Source organism: Muntiacus reevesi, chromosome 9 (genome assembly GCF_963930625.1).
Source record: "Muntiacus reevesi chromosome 9, mMunRee1.1, whole genome shotgun sequence".
Taxonomy (NCBI): Eukaryota; Metazoa; Chordata; class Mammalia; order Artiodactyla; family Cervidae; genus Muntiacus; species Muntiacus reevesi.
In genome coordinates this window covers 57471095-57489177 of record NC_089257.1, presented here as the reverse complement: position 1 = coordinate 57489177, position 18083 = coordinate 57471095, and the positions used below count along the sequence as shown (strand labels likewise).

The 18083-nt window shown below is 46.8% G+C and overlaps 1 protein-coding gene across 4 annotated transcripts in view; it reads left to right on the top strand.

Annotated features, from left to right (window-relative positions):
- The window catches only part of SERGEF (secretion regulating guanine nucleotide exchange factor), a 232265-nt gene that overhangs the window by 42784 nt on the left and 171398 nt on the right, over positions 1 to 18083 (top strand). For all 4 annotated transcript variants that reach the window (XM_065944493.1, XM_065944492.1, XM_065944491.1 and 1 more), the window contains one exon: positions 13059 to 13225. In XM_065944493.1, coding sequence (XP_065800565.1) covers positions 13059 to 13225 — 167 coding nt within the window. The remainder of the gene's footprint in view (positions 1 to 13058; positions 13226 to 18083) is intronic.

The window sequence follows — 18083 nt, the reverse complement described above, 5'->3', positions numbered from 1 at the left end:
CCTTGCTCCTACCCCTGGGTGAATTTTTTGCCCTCCCAAATTTCGGAGGAAGATCTTAATCTGGGCCTCCTATTAACTAACAGTTCAGTTTCTCTTTGAAAGCCAAGGATGCAAATAGTATAGTGGGATCTCTTGGGGTTTCGGAGGTGGAACCCTGGTTTCCTAACGTAACAGCTTGGATGCCACGGTGAGTTCTGCAGGGTGCCCTGGCCCCAGGTAATGGTTTATTCCTGCTCCTGGTCCTGCTGGCCTCAGGTTGGTCTGCAGGGGGCGCTGTGTTCACACAGCCGAGCGCCGGGAATTCACCCAAGGGACCCAGGCAGCGCCTCTCTGCAGGCCCAGGCGTGCTGGAGAACTGCGGCTTTCCCTTGGCCCTGCCGGATCTCCCGTCTCATTCCCAGCTCAGCCTCCAGCTTGGGTACCGTGAGTCATCGTCATCAGTGGAAAACTCGGCCTCACCAACAGCTGGGCGCAGTGTTTGGCCTTTTTTTCTTCTTCTTTTTTTGTAACTTCACAGAGATGGAAACTGCTGATGATCATTTGCAAGAGACAGCAATTGAAAGCGAAGTTCAGGGCCAGGACAGCAGTTCTAGGTGGGGAGAGGAGAACTCTGAGATAAGGGTGGGGATGTGTGTCTTTCCATGACCTTGCCCTTGGTCCTTCCAAGAAGCCATGCTAGGGAGGCAGGCAGTGAGGGGCCGTGTGGGCCTCACTGGTCTCTGTCCTTTTCTGCCAAGGAGCCCAGGAGGCCTTGGGTAATTAACTGATGCAGATGACAACGAAAGCTTTACTAGGTTGACGGGTTTTTCTAAGAAGATGTGAGGAGAATGTGCTAGAAGTCAGAATGACCTGAGTTCTAGTCCTGTTTTGCTTCTAACCCACTATGTGACCTTGGGTAAGTCAGTCACTTTGCTCACTGGGCTGCACTTTTCCGGCTGAAGCACACAGTGGGGGTGGGGTTTGAGTCCTCTGAGGACCCTTCCTGCTCTGGTGCTCTGTGAGTCTGAACTGAATGTAAGAATTTTGAGCCTTGATCCCACGGTCACCTTCAACAATTGAGACCTGTAGCTGTTTGTCCTGATGCAGTGAGTGCTGCTCACGGAGAATCACAGAGGTATGGGTTCCTTGTTATTGTTCAGCCGCTAAGTTGTGTCCAGCTCTTTGTGATCCCATGGACTGCAGCACACCAAGCTTCCCTGTCCATCACCAACTCCCGGAACTTGCTCAAACTCATATCCATCGAGTCGGTGATGCCACCCAACCATCTCATCCTCTGTCGTCCCCTTCTCCTCCTACCCTCAGTCTTTCCCAGCATCAGAGTCTTTCCCAATGAGTCGGCTCTTTGCATCAGGTGGCCAAAGTATTGGAGCTTCAGCTTCAGCACCAGTCCTTCCAATGAATAATCAGAATTGATGTCCTTTAGGATTGACTGGTTTGATCTCCTGGCTGTCCAAGGGACTCTCAAGAGTCTTCTCCAGCACCACAATTCGAAAGCATTAGTTCTTCAGCGCTCAGGCTTCTTTATGGTCCAACTTGCACATCCATATATGACTACTGGAAAAACCATAACTTTGACTATACAGACCTTTGTTGACAAAGTCAGGTCTTTGCTTTTTAATACGCTGTCTAGGTTCAAGAACTTTCTGGCGGCCTTCCTCTCCTCTCCCCAAGAGGCCGTGGAGAGAGGCTCTTGGAAAGCAGGAAACTGGGATTCCGGTTCTGACTCGCCAAAATACAATGTATGTCCTCAGGCAAATCCCTCACCTCCTTCAGTCCCGTTTTCCATTTTCTTGAAAATCAAGGATTAGATTCCCTTCTTGGCTTCAACTCCCCCCAACTCCCACCTGCCACCCTCCCACCCCTACCCAGGTTCCTGCTAGCTTTTCTGCAGGGTGTGATTCTTAGCTGCAGAAGCCCTGGGGTATAGTTCCCTTTCTTGCCGGGAGGGAGAGAAGCAAGATTATTTTTTTAATTACGCAGCTAAGATTAGGCAGCAATCTACATTTTAAAATGTTATTAATAAGACTCCGAAAGTGTGCAGAGAAGCTTTGGAGTTGGAATGTGGAATGAGATGGAAAACATCTGCAGAGCCAGCAACCTCTATTAGGGATTTTTTTTCCCCTCTGGGTGCCAAGTGACTGCTAGGTGGGACTGGTGGTCCAGTGTGCCACTGGGCCCCTGGAGGAGCAGGAAGCCCTAGCACTCAGCCAGAGAAGCGTCCTCAGGGCCGGGGATCGTGGCTCAGTCTCTCAGGATGGTTCTTTGCGAACTGGTTTTAGAGAAGGAGTTATAGTCATATTGCCAGTTCCTCTATTTAGAGTTTGTAAAGTGCTTTCATATTTCTTGTTTCCTTTTTCATCAGTAGACCTGAGAGGTAGTTAGAGCCAGTCTCACTGCCCCTTCAGGAGTTGAGTGAGGTCTGTTCAATGCAAGATTCTTCCTTTAAGAAAGGGGGTGTGCTACAGAAAAGCCCCAGACAAGAAGTGGGGAGCTGGGCACCTGGCCTGGCCTCCCCCTCCCAAGCCGGCTTTGCCTGTCCTCTTTCCCTACTTTGTATCTCTCTATAGCACTTAAAATCCTTTGCCAGGGGATATGTTTCATGTGATTTTTGTCCGTTATTCTGTCTCCGTCCGCCCCCCCCCCACCACCAAATGCTAGAATGTAAACCTCAGCAAGGAAGGGAGTTTTGTCTGTTTCCTTCCCCACTGTGGCCCCTAGCACTGGGACAGCACCTGGTGTGTCGAAAGTGCTCAGGAACTATTTGTTGAATATTGAGAGTGCTTGGCTCTGCTTGCAAGTAGTCTGTGTGACTTGGAAGAGTTATTTATTTTCCTCAGTTTTGTTTTCTCTTGGGGGGAGTTGGATGGGATGGTCTGTGGCATCCTTGTGGCAAACAAAAGCCTGTGGGAAGCAATGCCTGTAACCCTTCTTCCTTTCAGCAAACACTGAGCACCTGCTCTGGGCAGGCCCTGTGCTAGGTGCTGTGAGGAATACAGAGAGCTTAGGAAGGTCCCTGTTCTGCACCCTTTGGTTTATGTGATTGTTCATTTTTTTATGTGTCACCTTAACTGGGCCATAGGTGCCCAGATATTTGCATGAATGTTATTCGGGGTGTTTCTGTAAGAGTGTTTTTGGAAATTAACATTATAAGTAGACTGAGTAAAGCAGACTGCCCTCCCTAATGTGGGTGGGCCTCATCTAATCAGTTGAAGACCTGAATAGAACAAAAGGCTGACCCTTCTCTGAGTAAGAGAAAACTCTCATGCCTGACTCCACCCAACAGCCTCTGAATTTGGACTCAGGCTCTGCAGATTTTGGACTTTCCAGCCTTCAAAACTGTGTGAGCCAGTTCCTTCTACTACATCTTGCTCTATAGGACCTCCTGGTTCTTTTTCACTGGAGAACCTTGACTGAGACAGTGGGCGATAAAAGACATGTCATCAAATGATCTCCTCTTTGGAGACATAGGATAATAGTTGGACCAGGGTACAAGCACTGTGCCCGTGGCTCCTAAGAAAGGGATGACTTGTTTTGACTTAGGTGATAGTGGAATGCTTTAGGGAGGCAGTGGCATTGGAGCCAGGACCTGAAGGGTGAGAAGGGATCCTGTGGGTGGAACAAGTAGGCCGACCGGCAATACGGGCTGGGGCACAGCACAACCCTGAGGCCTGGGAGCGAGGAGGTGGAATGTGCCCTTGACAGAAGGGCTGTCATCGGTGCTGAGAGAACAGAGGTGCTTGGAGGGACGGGCTTGTGGAGGGCGAGAGAGCTCAACGCATTAAACAGTCTAGGATCGGGGCTTCCCGAGACACCCTCACCAGGACTGGGGGAGAAACCGGCCCTCCCTGCGTTTGTCTGGGACGCCCCCATCCTGCATGGTACAGACAGTCCTGCAGCTGGTCTGGGGCTCCTCAGGTACAGCCTATCTGGTCTTCCCTCACCAGTGCCCCCAGTTGAACAGCTAATAAAGTCAGTGGTGAAAATGGAGCAGCCGTGTGGAGCGCCTGGCGTGTCTTTGCCGTCTGGGTCAAGGATGACACTCCCTAAGTAAACTGACCGGGCTGGCTTCATGCCCCTAGCCCACACAGGCGTCCCTGTGACTCTGAACAACCTCTGGAAGTCCATGGGACAGTTCACTTTTGGAGAGGCAGTGTGAGCCAGACATGGACTGGTGGGTCCCCTGCAGGGCAGTGACCAGGGGCCCTGACTAGGGGCAGCTCTAAGCTCTGAACCTGAGCCTTTGCCTCTCCTTATGCTGTAACTTACCTGTAACTTGAGGACTGTATAAATGCCTTCTCACGGGGGGTTTCGTGGACTAAAGGGGACAATCCATGTCAAGAGTTTGGCATGAAGTTAGTGCTCTCAAATATTAGTTATTATCATTGGGGCTTCCCAGGTGGCTCAGTGGTAAAGAATCCACCTGCAATGCAGGAGACATCGGAGATGTGGGTTTGATCCCTGGGTGGGGAAGATCCCCTGGAGGAGGGCATGGTAACCCACTCCAGTACTCTTGCCAGGAAAATGCCATGGGCAGAGGAGCCTGGCAGGCTAACAGCTCATGGGGTCGCAGAGAGTCGGACATGACCGAAACCACTTAGGACACACGTTAGTATCATTATCATAACTGTTGCAGGGTTGTCACTCACAAGCTGTGTGATCTTGAGCAAGTCATTTAACCTCTGTGACCTGTTTCTTTTTCTGTAAAATGGGGTTCACACCCATTGTTCATTGTTGATCAAATTATATAACTTCATGGCAATGCCTAAAATAGAGTTTTGCACAGAGTCAGCTCCCAGTAAATAATTCTTCCCAGGCCCTTATATTTTTATTCAACCTCTTTGCAGATTACTTCTCTTCTTTTTAGCTGGACAGCTCATGTTTGGAATTTTTATTTCTATATTACTTTTTAAAAAATTCCAAAACCTTCATGATGTGATATTCTTCATGGTACAACTTTGGAGACCTGGGAAATTTTACAAAAAAAAGAAAAAGTATGATATACAGCCAGGTTTCCAATTTTTAAAACTGGTTACCACAACATTGAAAATCAAGTGTACTTGAAAAAGAAAAAAAAGAATGTATGCATGTGTACAACTGAGTCACTTTGCTGAGTAGCAGAGATTGGCACAGTGTTATAAATCAACTGTACTGAAGTAGAAAAGGACTGTTAACCACATTAGTAGTCTTTGATATTAAAGTGGATGTTTTATTTGAGGACACTGGTCAGACTAGATAGTCAGAAGGTGCCAATAAAATTAGATTGTACACCACTCATTTTTAAAATTAATTTACTTATTTTAATTGGAAGCTAATTACTTTACAGTATTTTGGTGGTTTTTGCCATACATCGACATGAATCACCCATGAGTGCACATGTGTCCCCCCAACCTGAACCCCCCTCCCATCTCCCTACCTACCCCATCCCTCTGGGTTGTCCCAGAGCACCGGCTTTGAGTGCCCTGCTTCATGCATCAAACTTGCACTGGTCATCTATTTTACGTGTGGTAATAGAGATGTTTCAATGCTATTCTCTCAAATCATCCCACCCTCGCCTTCTCCCACATGGTCCAAAAGTCTATTCTTTACATCTGTGTCTTTTTTGCTGTCTTGCATATAGGGTCGTCATTGCCATCTTTCTAAATTCCATATATATGCATTAATATTATTGCATTGGTGTTTTTCTTTCTGACTTCACTCTGTATAATGGGCTCCAGTTTCATCCACCTCATTAGAACTGACTCAAATCCGTTCTTTTTTATAGCTGAGTAATATTCCATGGTGTATATATACCACAACTTCCTTATCCATTCGTCTGCCGATGGACATCTAGGTTGCTTCCATGTCCTAGCTATTGTAAACAGTGCTCTGGTAAACATTGGGGTACACATGTCTCTCAATTCTGATTTCCTTGTATACCACTCATTTTGACCCTGAAAATTTTTAGACATCATTATTAAAGTTTAGACCAGGAGAATGTCTCAGAGGTCATCTATCCCATTCCTCTTACTGTATGGATGGGAAAAGTAGGTTCCCAAAGGGAAGGGACATGTTCAAGGTAATGTAGTCTTGGAGAGAAGCCTGGTTTAGAATCCAGGTCTCTGAGTCTCTGGTTAAAGCATCTTATCTTCTCTAGCTCACCTTCCTTCATCTCTTTCCCATTGCTCTCTCCCACTCTCTTCCTTTTTACCCTTGAGTTTAAATTTATTTGTGGTGTATGATGTGATGTGCCAGATACTATGCTTGCATCTAATAAAAATCCCAAAATCCAATGGTGAAACTTCAGTCTCTTCTCTTATTGTCATTAGAGGCAATGGCCCTAAGATATTGGTAGTTAGCAGCTGGCAGAGATTTGGCAAATCAGTAGAAACTGGGAGTGAAGCGATGGGAATCCTGGGTAAGGCTGTGGTGTTGAGTTGGGGAGGATAGTAGTAATAGGGCTAACATTTACTGTTCAGTGTCATGCACTTTATGAAAAAGTATCCTCGCAATAGCCCTGCAGAGAAGGTGTTCTTATTCCCATTTTTCATATGTTGAGTCATTTGTTCAAGATTATAGAGCCAGCAAATGACACAGGTTAGTAGTGGGGAGCAAGAAGTAGGTAAGTGGAGACAGTTAGATTGTTCATTTGTTCATTCAGGCAACAAATATTTTATTGAGCATCTACTCTGTGCTGGGCATTTTTCTAAGAATCAGGAATGGGCAGACATAGTGCCTGCTATCATGAGCCAGCTCTCTGGAGGGGAGATAGACTTTAATCAACAGTCCTTCTAATGAGTGTACATTTATAAACTGAGACAAGTGCTCCCCAGATGAGGAAAGTGGTTCTCTGAGATCGTCGTGCGGAAGAGTCTGATCTGGGCTGAGGACTGCGCAGAGCTGCAGAGTGAGCAGGAGTTGACGGGGTGAATGAGGTCGGGGGAGAGGAGACGGTGGGGATGGAGGGAAGCGGTGTAGTGACCTCAAGAAGCAGCAGGGTGACAGGTCTGCCCGAGGGCATTAGCCTGGTGTGCTGGCGTCCAGCCCCTGTACTCTGAGCTCCCCTCTCTGTTCTCCTCTCTCCTGCCCGGTGACTCTCGGGCACTTAGTTCTGTGTTGAAAACCTCTTGGTTTTTATCATCAAGTGCATTTTTATAAAGTTTCTGTCCATATAGCAGAATGGAGGATGGGTTACAGAAATGAGGTGCTTATACTCCAAGGACTTAGAACTAACAACCCTGAGAGTAATAGGTGTTTGTAAACAGGTGAATTATAAATAGAGCTTCTAAGTGCACAGAGGTTTCCTCCTTGTGTGTGTGTGTGCGCGTTTACTGCAGAAGGTGTCGTAGCATCCTGGAACATTCCAGGTGGGAGGGACTGAAGAGGTTGTGTGGACTTTGCTCTGCCTGCCCTGTGGGATTCTTTTTGTAACATCCACCTCTATTTGCTATAACTCCATTTTGATATCTTCAGTGGCATTATTTCCTCCCGGGACAGATTCTGTTAAGAAAATATGGATATTCCTTATTTTACAGTGTAATCTACCTTCTTGTCACCTTCAGGACCCCTTTCCTTGAACAGGGTAAAGATTCCTCTTCCCCTGAGGACTGATGGTACTGTAGGAGCTTCTTGCTGCGCCTGTTGCTGTGGCTGGAGCCCCTGCCTGTACCAACATCTCGGGCAGCCCCCTGGATGGTAAAGGAAGCTGGCTCCGTGACCATTTTCCATCCACCCCGCTTCCTGAGTCTCCTCTGACCCTAGAGCATCCAGGGCTTTGCACCTCATCTTCTTTCTCCTCATTCACTCCCCCTTTATTTGTATTTGCCCGTTTGTTAAGATGCTTATCAAAAAGGGCTTATAAAAACGGCCCCAGGGGATTTAAATCACTTAGTAACAAAATAACATTGCCTGAGTCCCAATTAGACTGGAACTAGTTTGGATCCAACTAGATTGGAACCCCCAATCTAGCGTCTCTGCCCTTTTGTTCCTTTTCATGGCACCACTACCTTCCCAGTAACCTTGAAGTTCTGAAATCAGAGTGCTGTTTATCTCCTCCCCTCCCCTTTCTCTCACATCAAATGGGGTGTCAAGCCCTGCAAATTCTTACCTCCCCAGCCCCTCGTGACTTCAGCCTCGGCTATGGCTGATACATCTCAGACTTGTGTCTCTGTAGTGGCTTCTTTTCCTTCCTTCCTTTCCTTTTAACTTGCTCCTATTGTGACTTTGCTTATCCCCTCTCCTCATCCCTAGAACCTTTTCCCTGTCAGCAGGAAGGGGCTGGTAAGAGTACCTGTCTCATGGTGTTCTTAGGATACTGCATAGAGATGGTTTAGAACAGTATATAGGGAATTCCCAGAACAGAGTGCTTAGGCACACAGTGGATGCTGTGGAAGGAAGTGTGAGCTATGAGTATTATTACTGCCCACCTGCTGATCCATTGCAGATGTACCACCCCCAAAACACTCGTTTCATCAGACCCTACCTCTGCCCCAAAGTCTGCAGTCAGACTGAGAGTCCATGTAGCACTCATCCCTAAAGTGAGCATGCCAGATGTGGGAACAGAAAATTATGATGTCTTTTGTGTTTTTATTTCATTCTTTTAAATTTTCTACTTTTGGAGTGTGTTTTATACTCAGTTCAGTTCAGTCACTCAGTCGTATCCGACTCTTTGTGACCCCATGGACTGAAGCACATCAGACTTCCCTGTCCATCACCAGCTCCTGGAGCTTGCTCAAACTCATGTCCATCGAGTTGGTCATGCCATCCAACTGTCTCATCCTCTGTTGTCCCCTTCTCCTCCTACCTTCAATCTTTCCCAGCATCAGGGTCTTTTATACTAGATAGTTTTGAAAAAAGGTATTGTTATTGTTCAATCATTAAGTCATGTCTGACTCTTTGCAACCCCATGGACTGCAGCCCACCAGGCTTCCCTGTCCTTCAGTATCTCCCAGAGTTTGCTCAAACTCATGTCCATTAAGTCGGCGCTGCCATCCAACCATCTCATTCTCTGTTGCTCCCTTCTCCTCCTGCTCTCAATCTTTCCCAGCATCAGGGTCTTTTCCAATGAGTTGGTTCTTGGCATCAGGTGGCCAAAGTATTGGAACTTCAGCTTCAGCATCAGTCCTTCCAATTCAGGGTTGGTTTCCTTAAGGATTGACTGGTTTGATCTCCGTGCTGTCCAATGGACTCTCAAGAGTCTTCTCCACCTTTATTTTTATCTTTATCTTTGCATATGTGAATGTGAAGTCGCTCAGTCGTGTCTGACTCTTTCCGACCCGATGGACTGTAGCCTATCAGGCTTTTCAGTCCATGGGATTTTCCAGGTAAGAATACTGGAGTGGGTTGCCATTTCCTTCTCCATAAAAGTATCTAATTCACAAATATGTATAATGCAAGTGCATGCTTTAATAAATGAATATGCATGTATATATATCTGTATGTGTGTGTTGGAAGTATTTTGCTGATAGAAGTGCAAGCAAATAATTCTTGATGGTCAGGTCCAGACCCTAAGCCTGGTGTTGCCCTGTAGTGGCCCCAGCCTGGCAGCCCTTACTCGCCTCCGCCTCCCAGCCTCGCGACCCTCACACGCTCCACCTGCCCACCTCGTGCTTTTGGATTTCTGTCATTGCTTCTCCCCTCTCCCTTCTCCTGGAATGTTCTCCCTGATTTTCTCATTTTCTTTTCCTATCCAGAAGTTCACCTTAATGCCACCTGTTTCATCAAGCCTGCTGGTACAATTCCAACTTGGAATGCTCCCTCTAAGTTCCTTAGACCTTCCTTGTTAATACCACTCATCTGGCCCTGTTGTTTTCTCCATTGCATTGGGACCCTTGGCCATGTATGTTTCTTGGTTATTCTATGTTAGCTCTCACATGGATGTGCCTTTTAATTATAATTTGCTTGCTGACTTTATTTTGAGCTGTATATTGTTTCTCCTGTTTATCTGGAGACACACACCTATACTTGTTGGATGACATTAATATATCTATTTTTTTTATCATAGTAATATATAATTATTTGTGCTGATGTGCTGTGTACTCACTTGTGACCCTATGGACTGTAGCCTGCCAGACACCCCTGTCTGTGAGATTTTCCAGGCAAGAATACTGGAGTGGGTTGTCATTTCCTCCTCCAGGGGATCTCCCAACCCCAGGATCTAACCTGCGTCTCTTGCGTCTCCTGCATTGCAGGTGGATTCTTAACTGCTTGAGCCATTGGGGAAGCCCTGTACAATTATTTACTGTAAGGTAAAGATTCATTGTTATACATTTGGGATCTGAATGTCCTTGGATTTGCCAGCATGCTTCAGCTCGAGGCAGGCAGACATTTATCTACAGTGCATTAATGAACATCTTTTGTGTGTGGATTCATTGTTTTCTTTTATTCCAGGTGACCTAAAAATCGTAATCCTTGTGTTTAATGCCTTTATTTCAGTGCTTGTAGTTGCAAGTTCTGAATGGTCCTCTGGGAAGGAGGCCATTCTAGTGAGGAAAGCTGGATGGTACACAGAACATATCCATTTAATCTGAGTTTTCCCCCTCTTCAAACATTGTGAGAACAGCTATTTCTTCAGCCAGGTTTCCTCAGTTTGTGACAGCAGCTGTGCAATCATTGAATCTGCCATTGGTCTTAGCATCAGAAGACAAAGGTTTAAATCTTGCTTTTTATCTCCTGCTGGTTTCATGGACTTGCTCAAGTCATGTACCCTCTCAAGTCATCTAATCTTATCTGTAAAATAAGCTTACTAATCTATACTTCCCAGAATTCTTATGAGGATTGATTAAGATATGATCTGTGAATATGCTAGACCCCCGGGAGGTGGTCAGCTTAAAGGAAAAGGAAAAAGGGATCACTCCCTCTGTCCCCTGTGAGCCTTCCAATGCAAAGTGTATTTTGGGGAGAAACAGACAGCTTCAGGGGGTGGACCTACCTGACTGAGCAATCTTAGGTTGGAGCCCAAAGGCTGGCTATCCAGGCAGCCTGACTGTCTCTAATAAAATGTCTGTGGCATCCCCAGGGAGCATGGAGATTAATTAGTTCATCTTTGTAAAGTGCTTTGAAGGTGAAAAGTGCTATATAAGTGGAGTGGTTGAATTGCTATTGGAAATGTAATCATGGTAGCGCCATATTCTGGCAGTCTTGCCTGTCTTGGACATCAGTAATCAATAGCAGAGAAGGTTCTAAGATGTCTTACTTGATAAGAAAGGATTCACTGTGGGATTTGTGATAACACAGTTCTTTCTGTAGTCTTGCAGTTAGCAACTTGCCAGTTCTTCTCAGCAGAGGAATGCTAGTGTTCTTTAAGAAATAGCAGTTTCATCCTCTGGCTTCTTGGGGCTCTTCTTGCTAAGGCAGTCTGGTGGTAAACCCCAGTGAGCTCAAGCAGAGGGACAGTTTGCCAGTTGGGAATGCTTTGTGGGTCCTGGACCCTTGAGCTCCCCCCCACCCCAATCCTACAGAAGTTAAGGAAGAGTTAAGAGATGTTGATGTGGGCCAGTGTGAATAACCACTGCAGAGTGGTGTCATGGACTAGTAGAAGGAGCTGTGACTTAACTTGTGACCCAAGGCTGGTCACTTCTCTGAACCTTAATTTTCTCACCTGTTTAATGGGATCGTAGTGGTTGATGAGTACAGTAATAAAGGTGCTCATAGGAAGGAGATTTCTTCCATTCTGAGGAGAGTTTAAAAGTCAAGAAAGGTTTTGCAGAACTGGGATCCATGAGCTGGACTCTAAAGGTTGAGTCATAGTTTGTCAGGTGAATGATGTAAGGAAGGGGCATCCATGGCAAAAGGAACAGTGCGTGTGAGGCCAGGAAACAGCACATCTGAATGGACCCCTTCCCTGTTCTTATAATATATCTGCTACCCTATGGGTTGCACAGACTTGGTTCCCTCTTTGAGGAAGCCTGGAAGAATTTTTTGGTATCGATGTTGGTGTCTGTGAGCAGATTGGTCCTGAGAACCATATTCCCCCAGAGCCCTGTACCCCTTCACAGCTCTGACATTTCCCCTGTGGTTGTTTTTTCACTGACGCTATAAACCATATGTTGAATGTGGGGCCAGATGAAGCTCTGATACTAAAACACAGAGTATGTAGTAGATTTGTCTAGAATTTAATATGCATTACTTGGTGTTTTGTCTCTTAAGCAAAGTTTTTCTTTGTTAAAACAAACATGTATAAAGAATTTATACAGCGCACATGGTTATGCATATTTATTGCAGAGAATCTGTTAATAATCTATGCCTCATCAGATTTTGCATTTCTGTTGAAATAACAAATGCGGCACTTGGTACAACTGAGTAAGTTTGGTGAATTCTCTCTTATCTGGGAGAAGAAAGGCCGGTTCCTTTTTTCCAAACTTCATTTTCTTTAGTCGTCTTTAGCGCTGGCCAGCTTCCCAGGTGGTGCATTTGGGGGACTGACTGCTTTTCTGGCTCTAAGTGATTTTGTCTTTTTTTTTTTTTTTCCTCTCACTCCCTTCCCTCTAGCACACATAGGCATTCGCCTTGGGGCTGTTAGCATTGCTCCTGTGGGTAAGAGCACAGACTCTGGAAGGTCCTCTGTGTTACGTGGAGGGGAATACACGTGCCAGTGGCTACTGAGAGGTTGTGGCCTGGGGAACCTCAAGGTGGCGGATGGGGGGCTCTGGATTGGATGAGAAGGAGGGGAGCCCAAGAACAGATATCATTTTCCCCTGCGAAGTGCGGGGCAGGTGTGGGGGAGGGGAGGGGGGTTAGAAATGTTAAATAGAGAGCAGTGGAAGTGTTCTCTGTGGCCATGTCCACATCTGTTAAAAGGCAGGAGCCCAGGCTGTAGAAGCAGCCTCTGCTGGAACCCAGCGTTGGCACTCACTCCTTGTTGGATCTTGATCAAGTCAGACATCTCACCTCTCTGAGCCTCACTTCCCACATCTGTAAACATGTGCTTGTGCGCGCTTTCTTTGCAGGAAGATAGGAAGGCCCCTGCTGCGTGGTAGTTGGTACTGAAATGAGTGATCACACATTCTCTTGTAGTTCTTTGCTTACCCATGAGAGCACAGCCATGGAATATAGCCTAAATTCAAGTTTCGTTTTTGTTTTAGTAACTGGCAAGGTGTTTACCTGGGGCCGAGCGGACTACGGTCAGCTGGGGAGGACAGTGGAGGCTCATGAAGGCTGGCAGTCAGAGAAGCAGGATCCGTCCCTCCCCGGCTCCGGGCCACAGAAGGGCACACCTTCGTGTCTGCCTTGCTTAACGGGAGCGACTGAGGTAGGAAGTGACCTCTTTCCACAGAGGTGACGTGTCTCTCTTTCTTGTCTTTTGGGGGAGTGTCCACTGAAGGCCTACTGTGTGCTTATAGTCCAGGCTGTATGGTGAGTTTCACACAGGAGACTGAAGGGGTCTTCGCTTTGAGTTGTTCAAGTTGAATATGGTAGAAAAGGCAGTTACCCAGATACCTGTACTGTAGGGCAGGCTGTCTGTGACTCCTTTGGAGATTCCAGGGGCTCCAGGTCCTCTTCAGAGGGTGAGAGATGCATTCAGGGTACAGGACTGGGTTGGGCTTTGCGGAGGACCCGGCTTGAGCTGTGCCTTGGAGGATGGGTGAGACTTGAGCAGGCATGAGAGAGAAAGGAGGACTTGAGTCATGGGGGTGGGGAAGTGAGGAAGGTGTTTGGGGAGCATTGGTGGTTCTGTTTGGCTGGAGCCTGGGGTGTCTGTGGTGGGGAATATGAGGTAATATCAGAAGGATGAGTTGGAACTTTATCAGAGGGGCCTCTAATACTAGGCTGAGTAGTTTGCTCTTCTGTTTATATTTCCCAGTGTAGAAAACACAGTAGTTCAGTTGCTTATTCAAGCCCCTTTAGTTCCCTGAAATGTCTTGAATTTCTCCATTTAAGGCAGGAGTCTTAATTTCTCCAGGGTATGTGTTTCTATTACTAAACTTTATTTTACAGCTGTCCTTAAAGAAAAGAAAAGAAAAGGCTAGGTTTTTGAGAAGAAGGAGGATGGCCACTCAGGAAATGTGCCTCTGAACTCAAGTTGGCTTCATGTAGGAGTTCAGTCTTCATTGAGTCTGTCAAAAAAATTAATAAGCTAGTGAGACTTCTGTAATTAGCATCAGACTAATTACAACCCTGTCCATACCTAGAGGGCTTCCCCTCCCCCGGGGCCTGCCTGGCCTCCTCCTTCCGGGTATGTAGGACGGTTCTCAATTTCTGCCTCACATCCCAGCCCTGGTCCTCCTGGGTCTTTCCTTGGTGCTGGGTTGAGTCTGTCTGTCTGTCTTTTTCTTTCATTGTAAAGGCACTGAGCAATACCAATTTAGATATGATAACACTAGTAATAAAACCACCTGTTATCTTGCCACCCTAACACAACTGCACTCCTTTTTTCATATACACATGTAGACACTTTACAAAGTTGTAATGCTGGCATTTATGATGTTTTATACTCATTCTTCATTTATTTTATCACAAATGCCTTGTTTTGTTTCTTCTTGGTCTTTGAAGGTTACTCAAAATGACTGTCTAATATTATATGGTTTGAAGGTTCTGGGGTTTTCCAAACCATTCTGTGAATATTGGACACTGAGATCATTTCTTCTTTTTTTTGGTCACTATAGTGAATTCTGCAGCAAATACCCTGTTGAACTGTTTCTTGAAGGGAAAATCTTGGGGATGACATTGCAGGGGCAAAGGGCATGAGCATCTTCATGGCTTTTGCTGTATTTCTGTAGATTGTGTTTGAGAGAAGTTGACTCCAGGGAAGGAGGGAATGCAGTACTTGAGCTAGTGCTGTCTGCTGAGTGAGGACGGTGCTGAGAGCTTGGTACCTGTTGCTTCAGACTCTCTTGCTTTCCTTTTCTTTCCCAGAATGCTTAAAACATAGTGGTCAGGTAGCATAGCAGAGGCACACCGGCTTCATGGATTTTTCTGTCTCTGGTTTTATTGGCAAGACGAGGACAAGAATACCTGCCACAGAAGGTCATCGATGAAGGTCACACGCAAAGTTTTTGGCACCCACCCAGCATGCAGTACCTGCATGCTGCATCTTCCCCTTTGGAGTCTTGGAATGCCTGGCGGTGGTCATGCTATGTAGCCCTGTGGCAGTGCAAGCAGATAGCTGGAGAGCCACACCTTGATGTGATTTTTATTGAGCTCCTTGGTAGGGCAGTGTGAGGAGTCAGCTTGAGCCCTGAGCAGCTTCGTTCCTGTGCTCCCCTGCATCTCCTCCCAGGCTCTGGGAAGCTGGTGCTGGTGTGTGTACTCACTGGTCTCACTGCAGGCGTGGACCCCAGGCTGTTTCCTGTTGGTAAATTGGGTCTGGGAATTCTCTCTGCTGTTGATGTCCGGGTCTGGCTGCTCAGGCAGCTATTTGCTGGAGGCCCAGAGCTGTAAGCTGCTAGGAGTGGGTTCACCTTAGAGAAGACCAGAGCTGTAATAAACCAGGGAATACCCTGAGAGGGGCTTGGCCAGGGAGGTGCACAGACACCTGGGGAGACAGGAACAGCCTTGGACTGAGCTGATGATTCCTGACCTTCAAGGACCTGAGTGGCTCATAGCTGACCTGTTCCCTTCTGCTCTGCCCAGGGATAAAGAGAGGGAGGCGGGAGCTGTCTGGGCTGAGGCATCGGGTAGGATGTCTGCCCAGGAGAATTCAGAGAGACAGCCAAGTGGGAGAGGAAAGCGCAGGGAGACACAGTTGGACTGCGGTCTGACTTGACCCCTCCCACGATCAAAGGAAAGCAAACAAATCCTGTGTAACTTGGTGGTTATTATAGCCCAGGAAGCATGCTAAATGCTTTACATTTATTCTTTCATTTTTACAATAAACTTGGACACAGATGTTATAATCATTGCGGTAAAAATAAGGAGACTAATGGGTAAGTTGCTAGCGTTGGATCACACAGTAGGTAAACTGTGGGGCTGGGACTTGGACTTGAAGCTCTCATACTTTCTGTAGAGATGAAACAATGTTGCCTGTGTATGCTCACCTGCAGGGAAGTTCTGGGAGTCAGGATCTCTGAATTCTTTGAGAGTCCCAATTCTTTTCTTCTGAGCCTTGTCTTATCTCTAGCCTGAGAAAGACCGAGATTTTAGACCAGACAGGCCGTGGTTCAGTGTTCTTACAGTACTGAAGACTGTGTTTCATGCACTGTCAGCTTTACCTTAGGTACTGGCCCTCTCTAACCACTCTTGGGAAATTCCAGGGTGAGCACAATGGTTGGGATTACCCCCATGCACATGTCAGGGCAGGGTGTGTGTGAACTGGTTTGTTTGCTCCCCACCTGCAGCCTTTGGCTTTCTAAGTTCCCGGTGGGGCTACTCTCTGTTCATTTCCTGTGGAACACTGGTTCTGAACTCCACCCAAAGGTAGAAGCCTGCACTTCCCAGTAGGACAGAAGTGTCTGTACTCACTTAATAGGTTCAGTGGGGCTCCCCCAAGATTCTGAAGCAGCTAGATTAGGGTACCTGTTATGTTAGTAGAACCTTCAGGAGACATTCTTGACTGAAGGTCAACAGCCTCTGAGGGGACAAGGTCCAGGTTGGGGTTCAGAAGACCTGGTTCTCACCATGATTCTTCCCTGACTGGGGAAACTTGGGTAAACCCCTTTCCTCTTGTATCCCACCTCCCTTTTTTTGAGTCATTCAGTCATGTCCAACTCTTTGTGACCCCATGGACTGCTGTCTGTCAGGCTCTTCTCTCTATGGAATTCTCTAGGCCAGGAGACTGGAGTGAGTAGCCGATCCCTTCTCCAGGTGATCTTTCTAACCCAGGGGTTGAACCCAGGTCTCCCACACTGCAGGTGAATTCTTTACCATCTGAGCTACCGGGGAAGCCTAAGAGTATTGGACTATCCCTTCTCCAGTGATCTTCCTGATTCAGGAATTGAACCAGGGTCTCCTGCATTGCAGGTGGATTCTTTACCAGCTGAGCCACCACGGAAGCCCCATGATTCTGCCCTGACTGGGTAAACTTGGACAAACGCCTTTCCTCCTGTAACCTTAGTTCTCTAATATATAGGTTAGGGTTGTTAGACCAGGTGATTCCTAAAGTTTCTTATACCTCTTAAAGTCCTTTCCATCTCTGATTCTTATTTTAAGGAGCTGATCCTTACTTAAATTTGTAATGACTCCTGCCCCTAGAGTCCCTAGGTGTCATAGCCAAGGTCACTCAACCCCGAGCTGCTGGCCCAACTTTGGCAGATCTGGAAATGTTGGCTCTGTTCTCTGCCCTTGTTCCTCATCCCCAGGGCCTCCTGTTCCAGTTTAGGTCATTGGGACTTGGATGCTCCCACCTGGCCCTCCCAGGACTTGCAGTTCGACTCTGACTCCCGTCCCTGTGACTGTGACCTTATTGCTGGTAACAGCAGACCTGGGTGACTCCACCTTCCTACATCCCCCTCCTACCACCCCCGCCGCTGGTTCTGTGTATGCTATCCCACATTTGTGCATTTCTCTTGGGTTTATCCCCTTCTTGGCATTGGGCTCTTGCCCATTCTGTAGGTAACCTGGGGAACATTGGTTGACACCTACCATATGCTTGCTTTTGGTGATAGCTGGGGAGGTGGCTACAAAGATAAAGAATAGTCTTTGCCATCACAGAATTTCCAAGTGTGTAAATAAATTCCTTACCATGTAGAGTGAAAAGTGCTGTGGGAGGTGTGTACAAAAGGCCAAGGGAGCAGTGAAGATGGAATGATTTACTCTGAAGACACTAACAAAAAAAAAGTGTTTGGAGTCCTTAAAGATGAGTAGCTTAGCAAGGGGAGAAGGACTTTCCAGGCAGAGGGAACAACATGAGCTGAAGTCTTGAACCTGGATCTGCTTTTAGCTACTGGTATAGACGGGATGGCTGCTGTGTCCTGTGGTCCAGCCGAGTTTTATAGTCTGGCTGCCTGTTTCACTTGTTCCATCACTGCCATCCATCCTTCTGGTAGGAGTCCTGTCTAAAAGAGAGTAACTCTCTTGTGCGTCATCTCTCTTGATCCCAGTATGATGCTGTGAAGTAGGCCAGAATAGGAATGCTTATCCTTGTTTTATAAGTGAGGAAACTGAGACCCAGAGAGGCTTGCTGGGAATTAGAAGAAGACCTGAGACTAAGCCTGCTTCCCAATGTTTCTGAG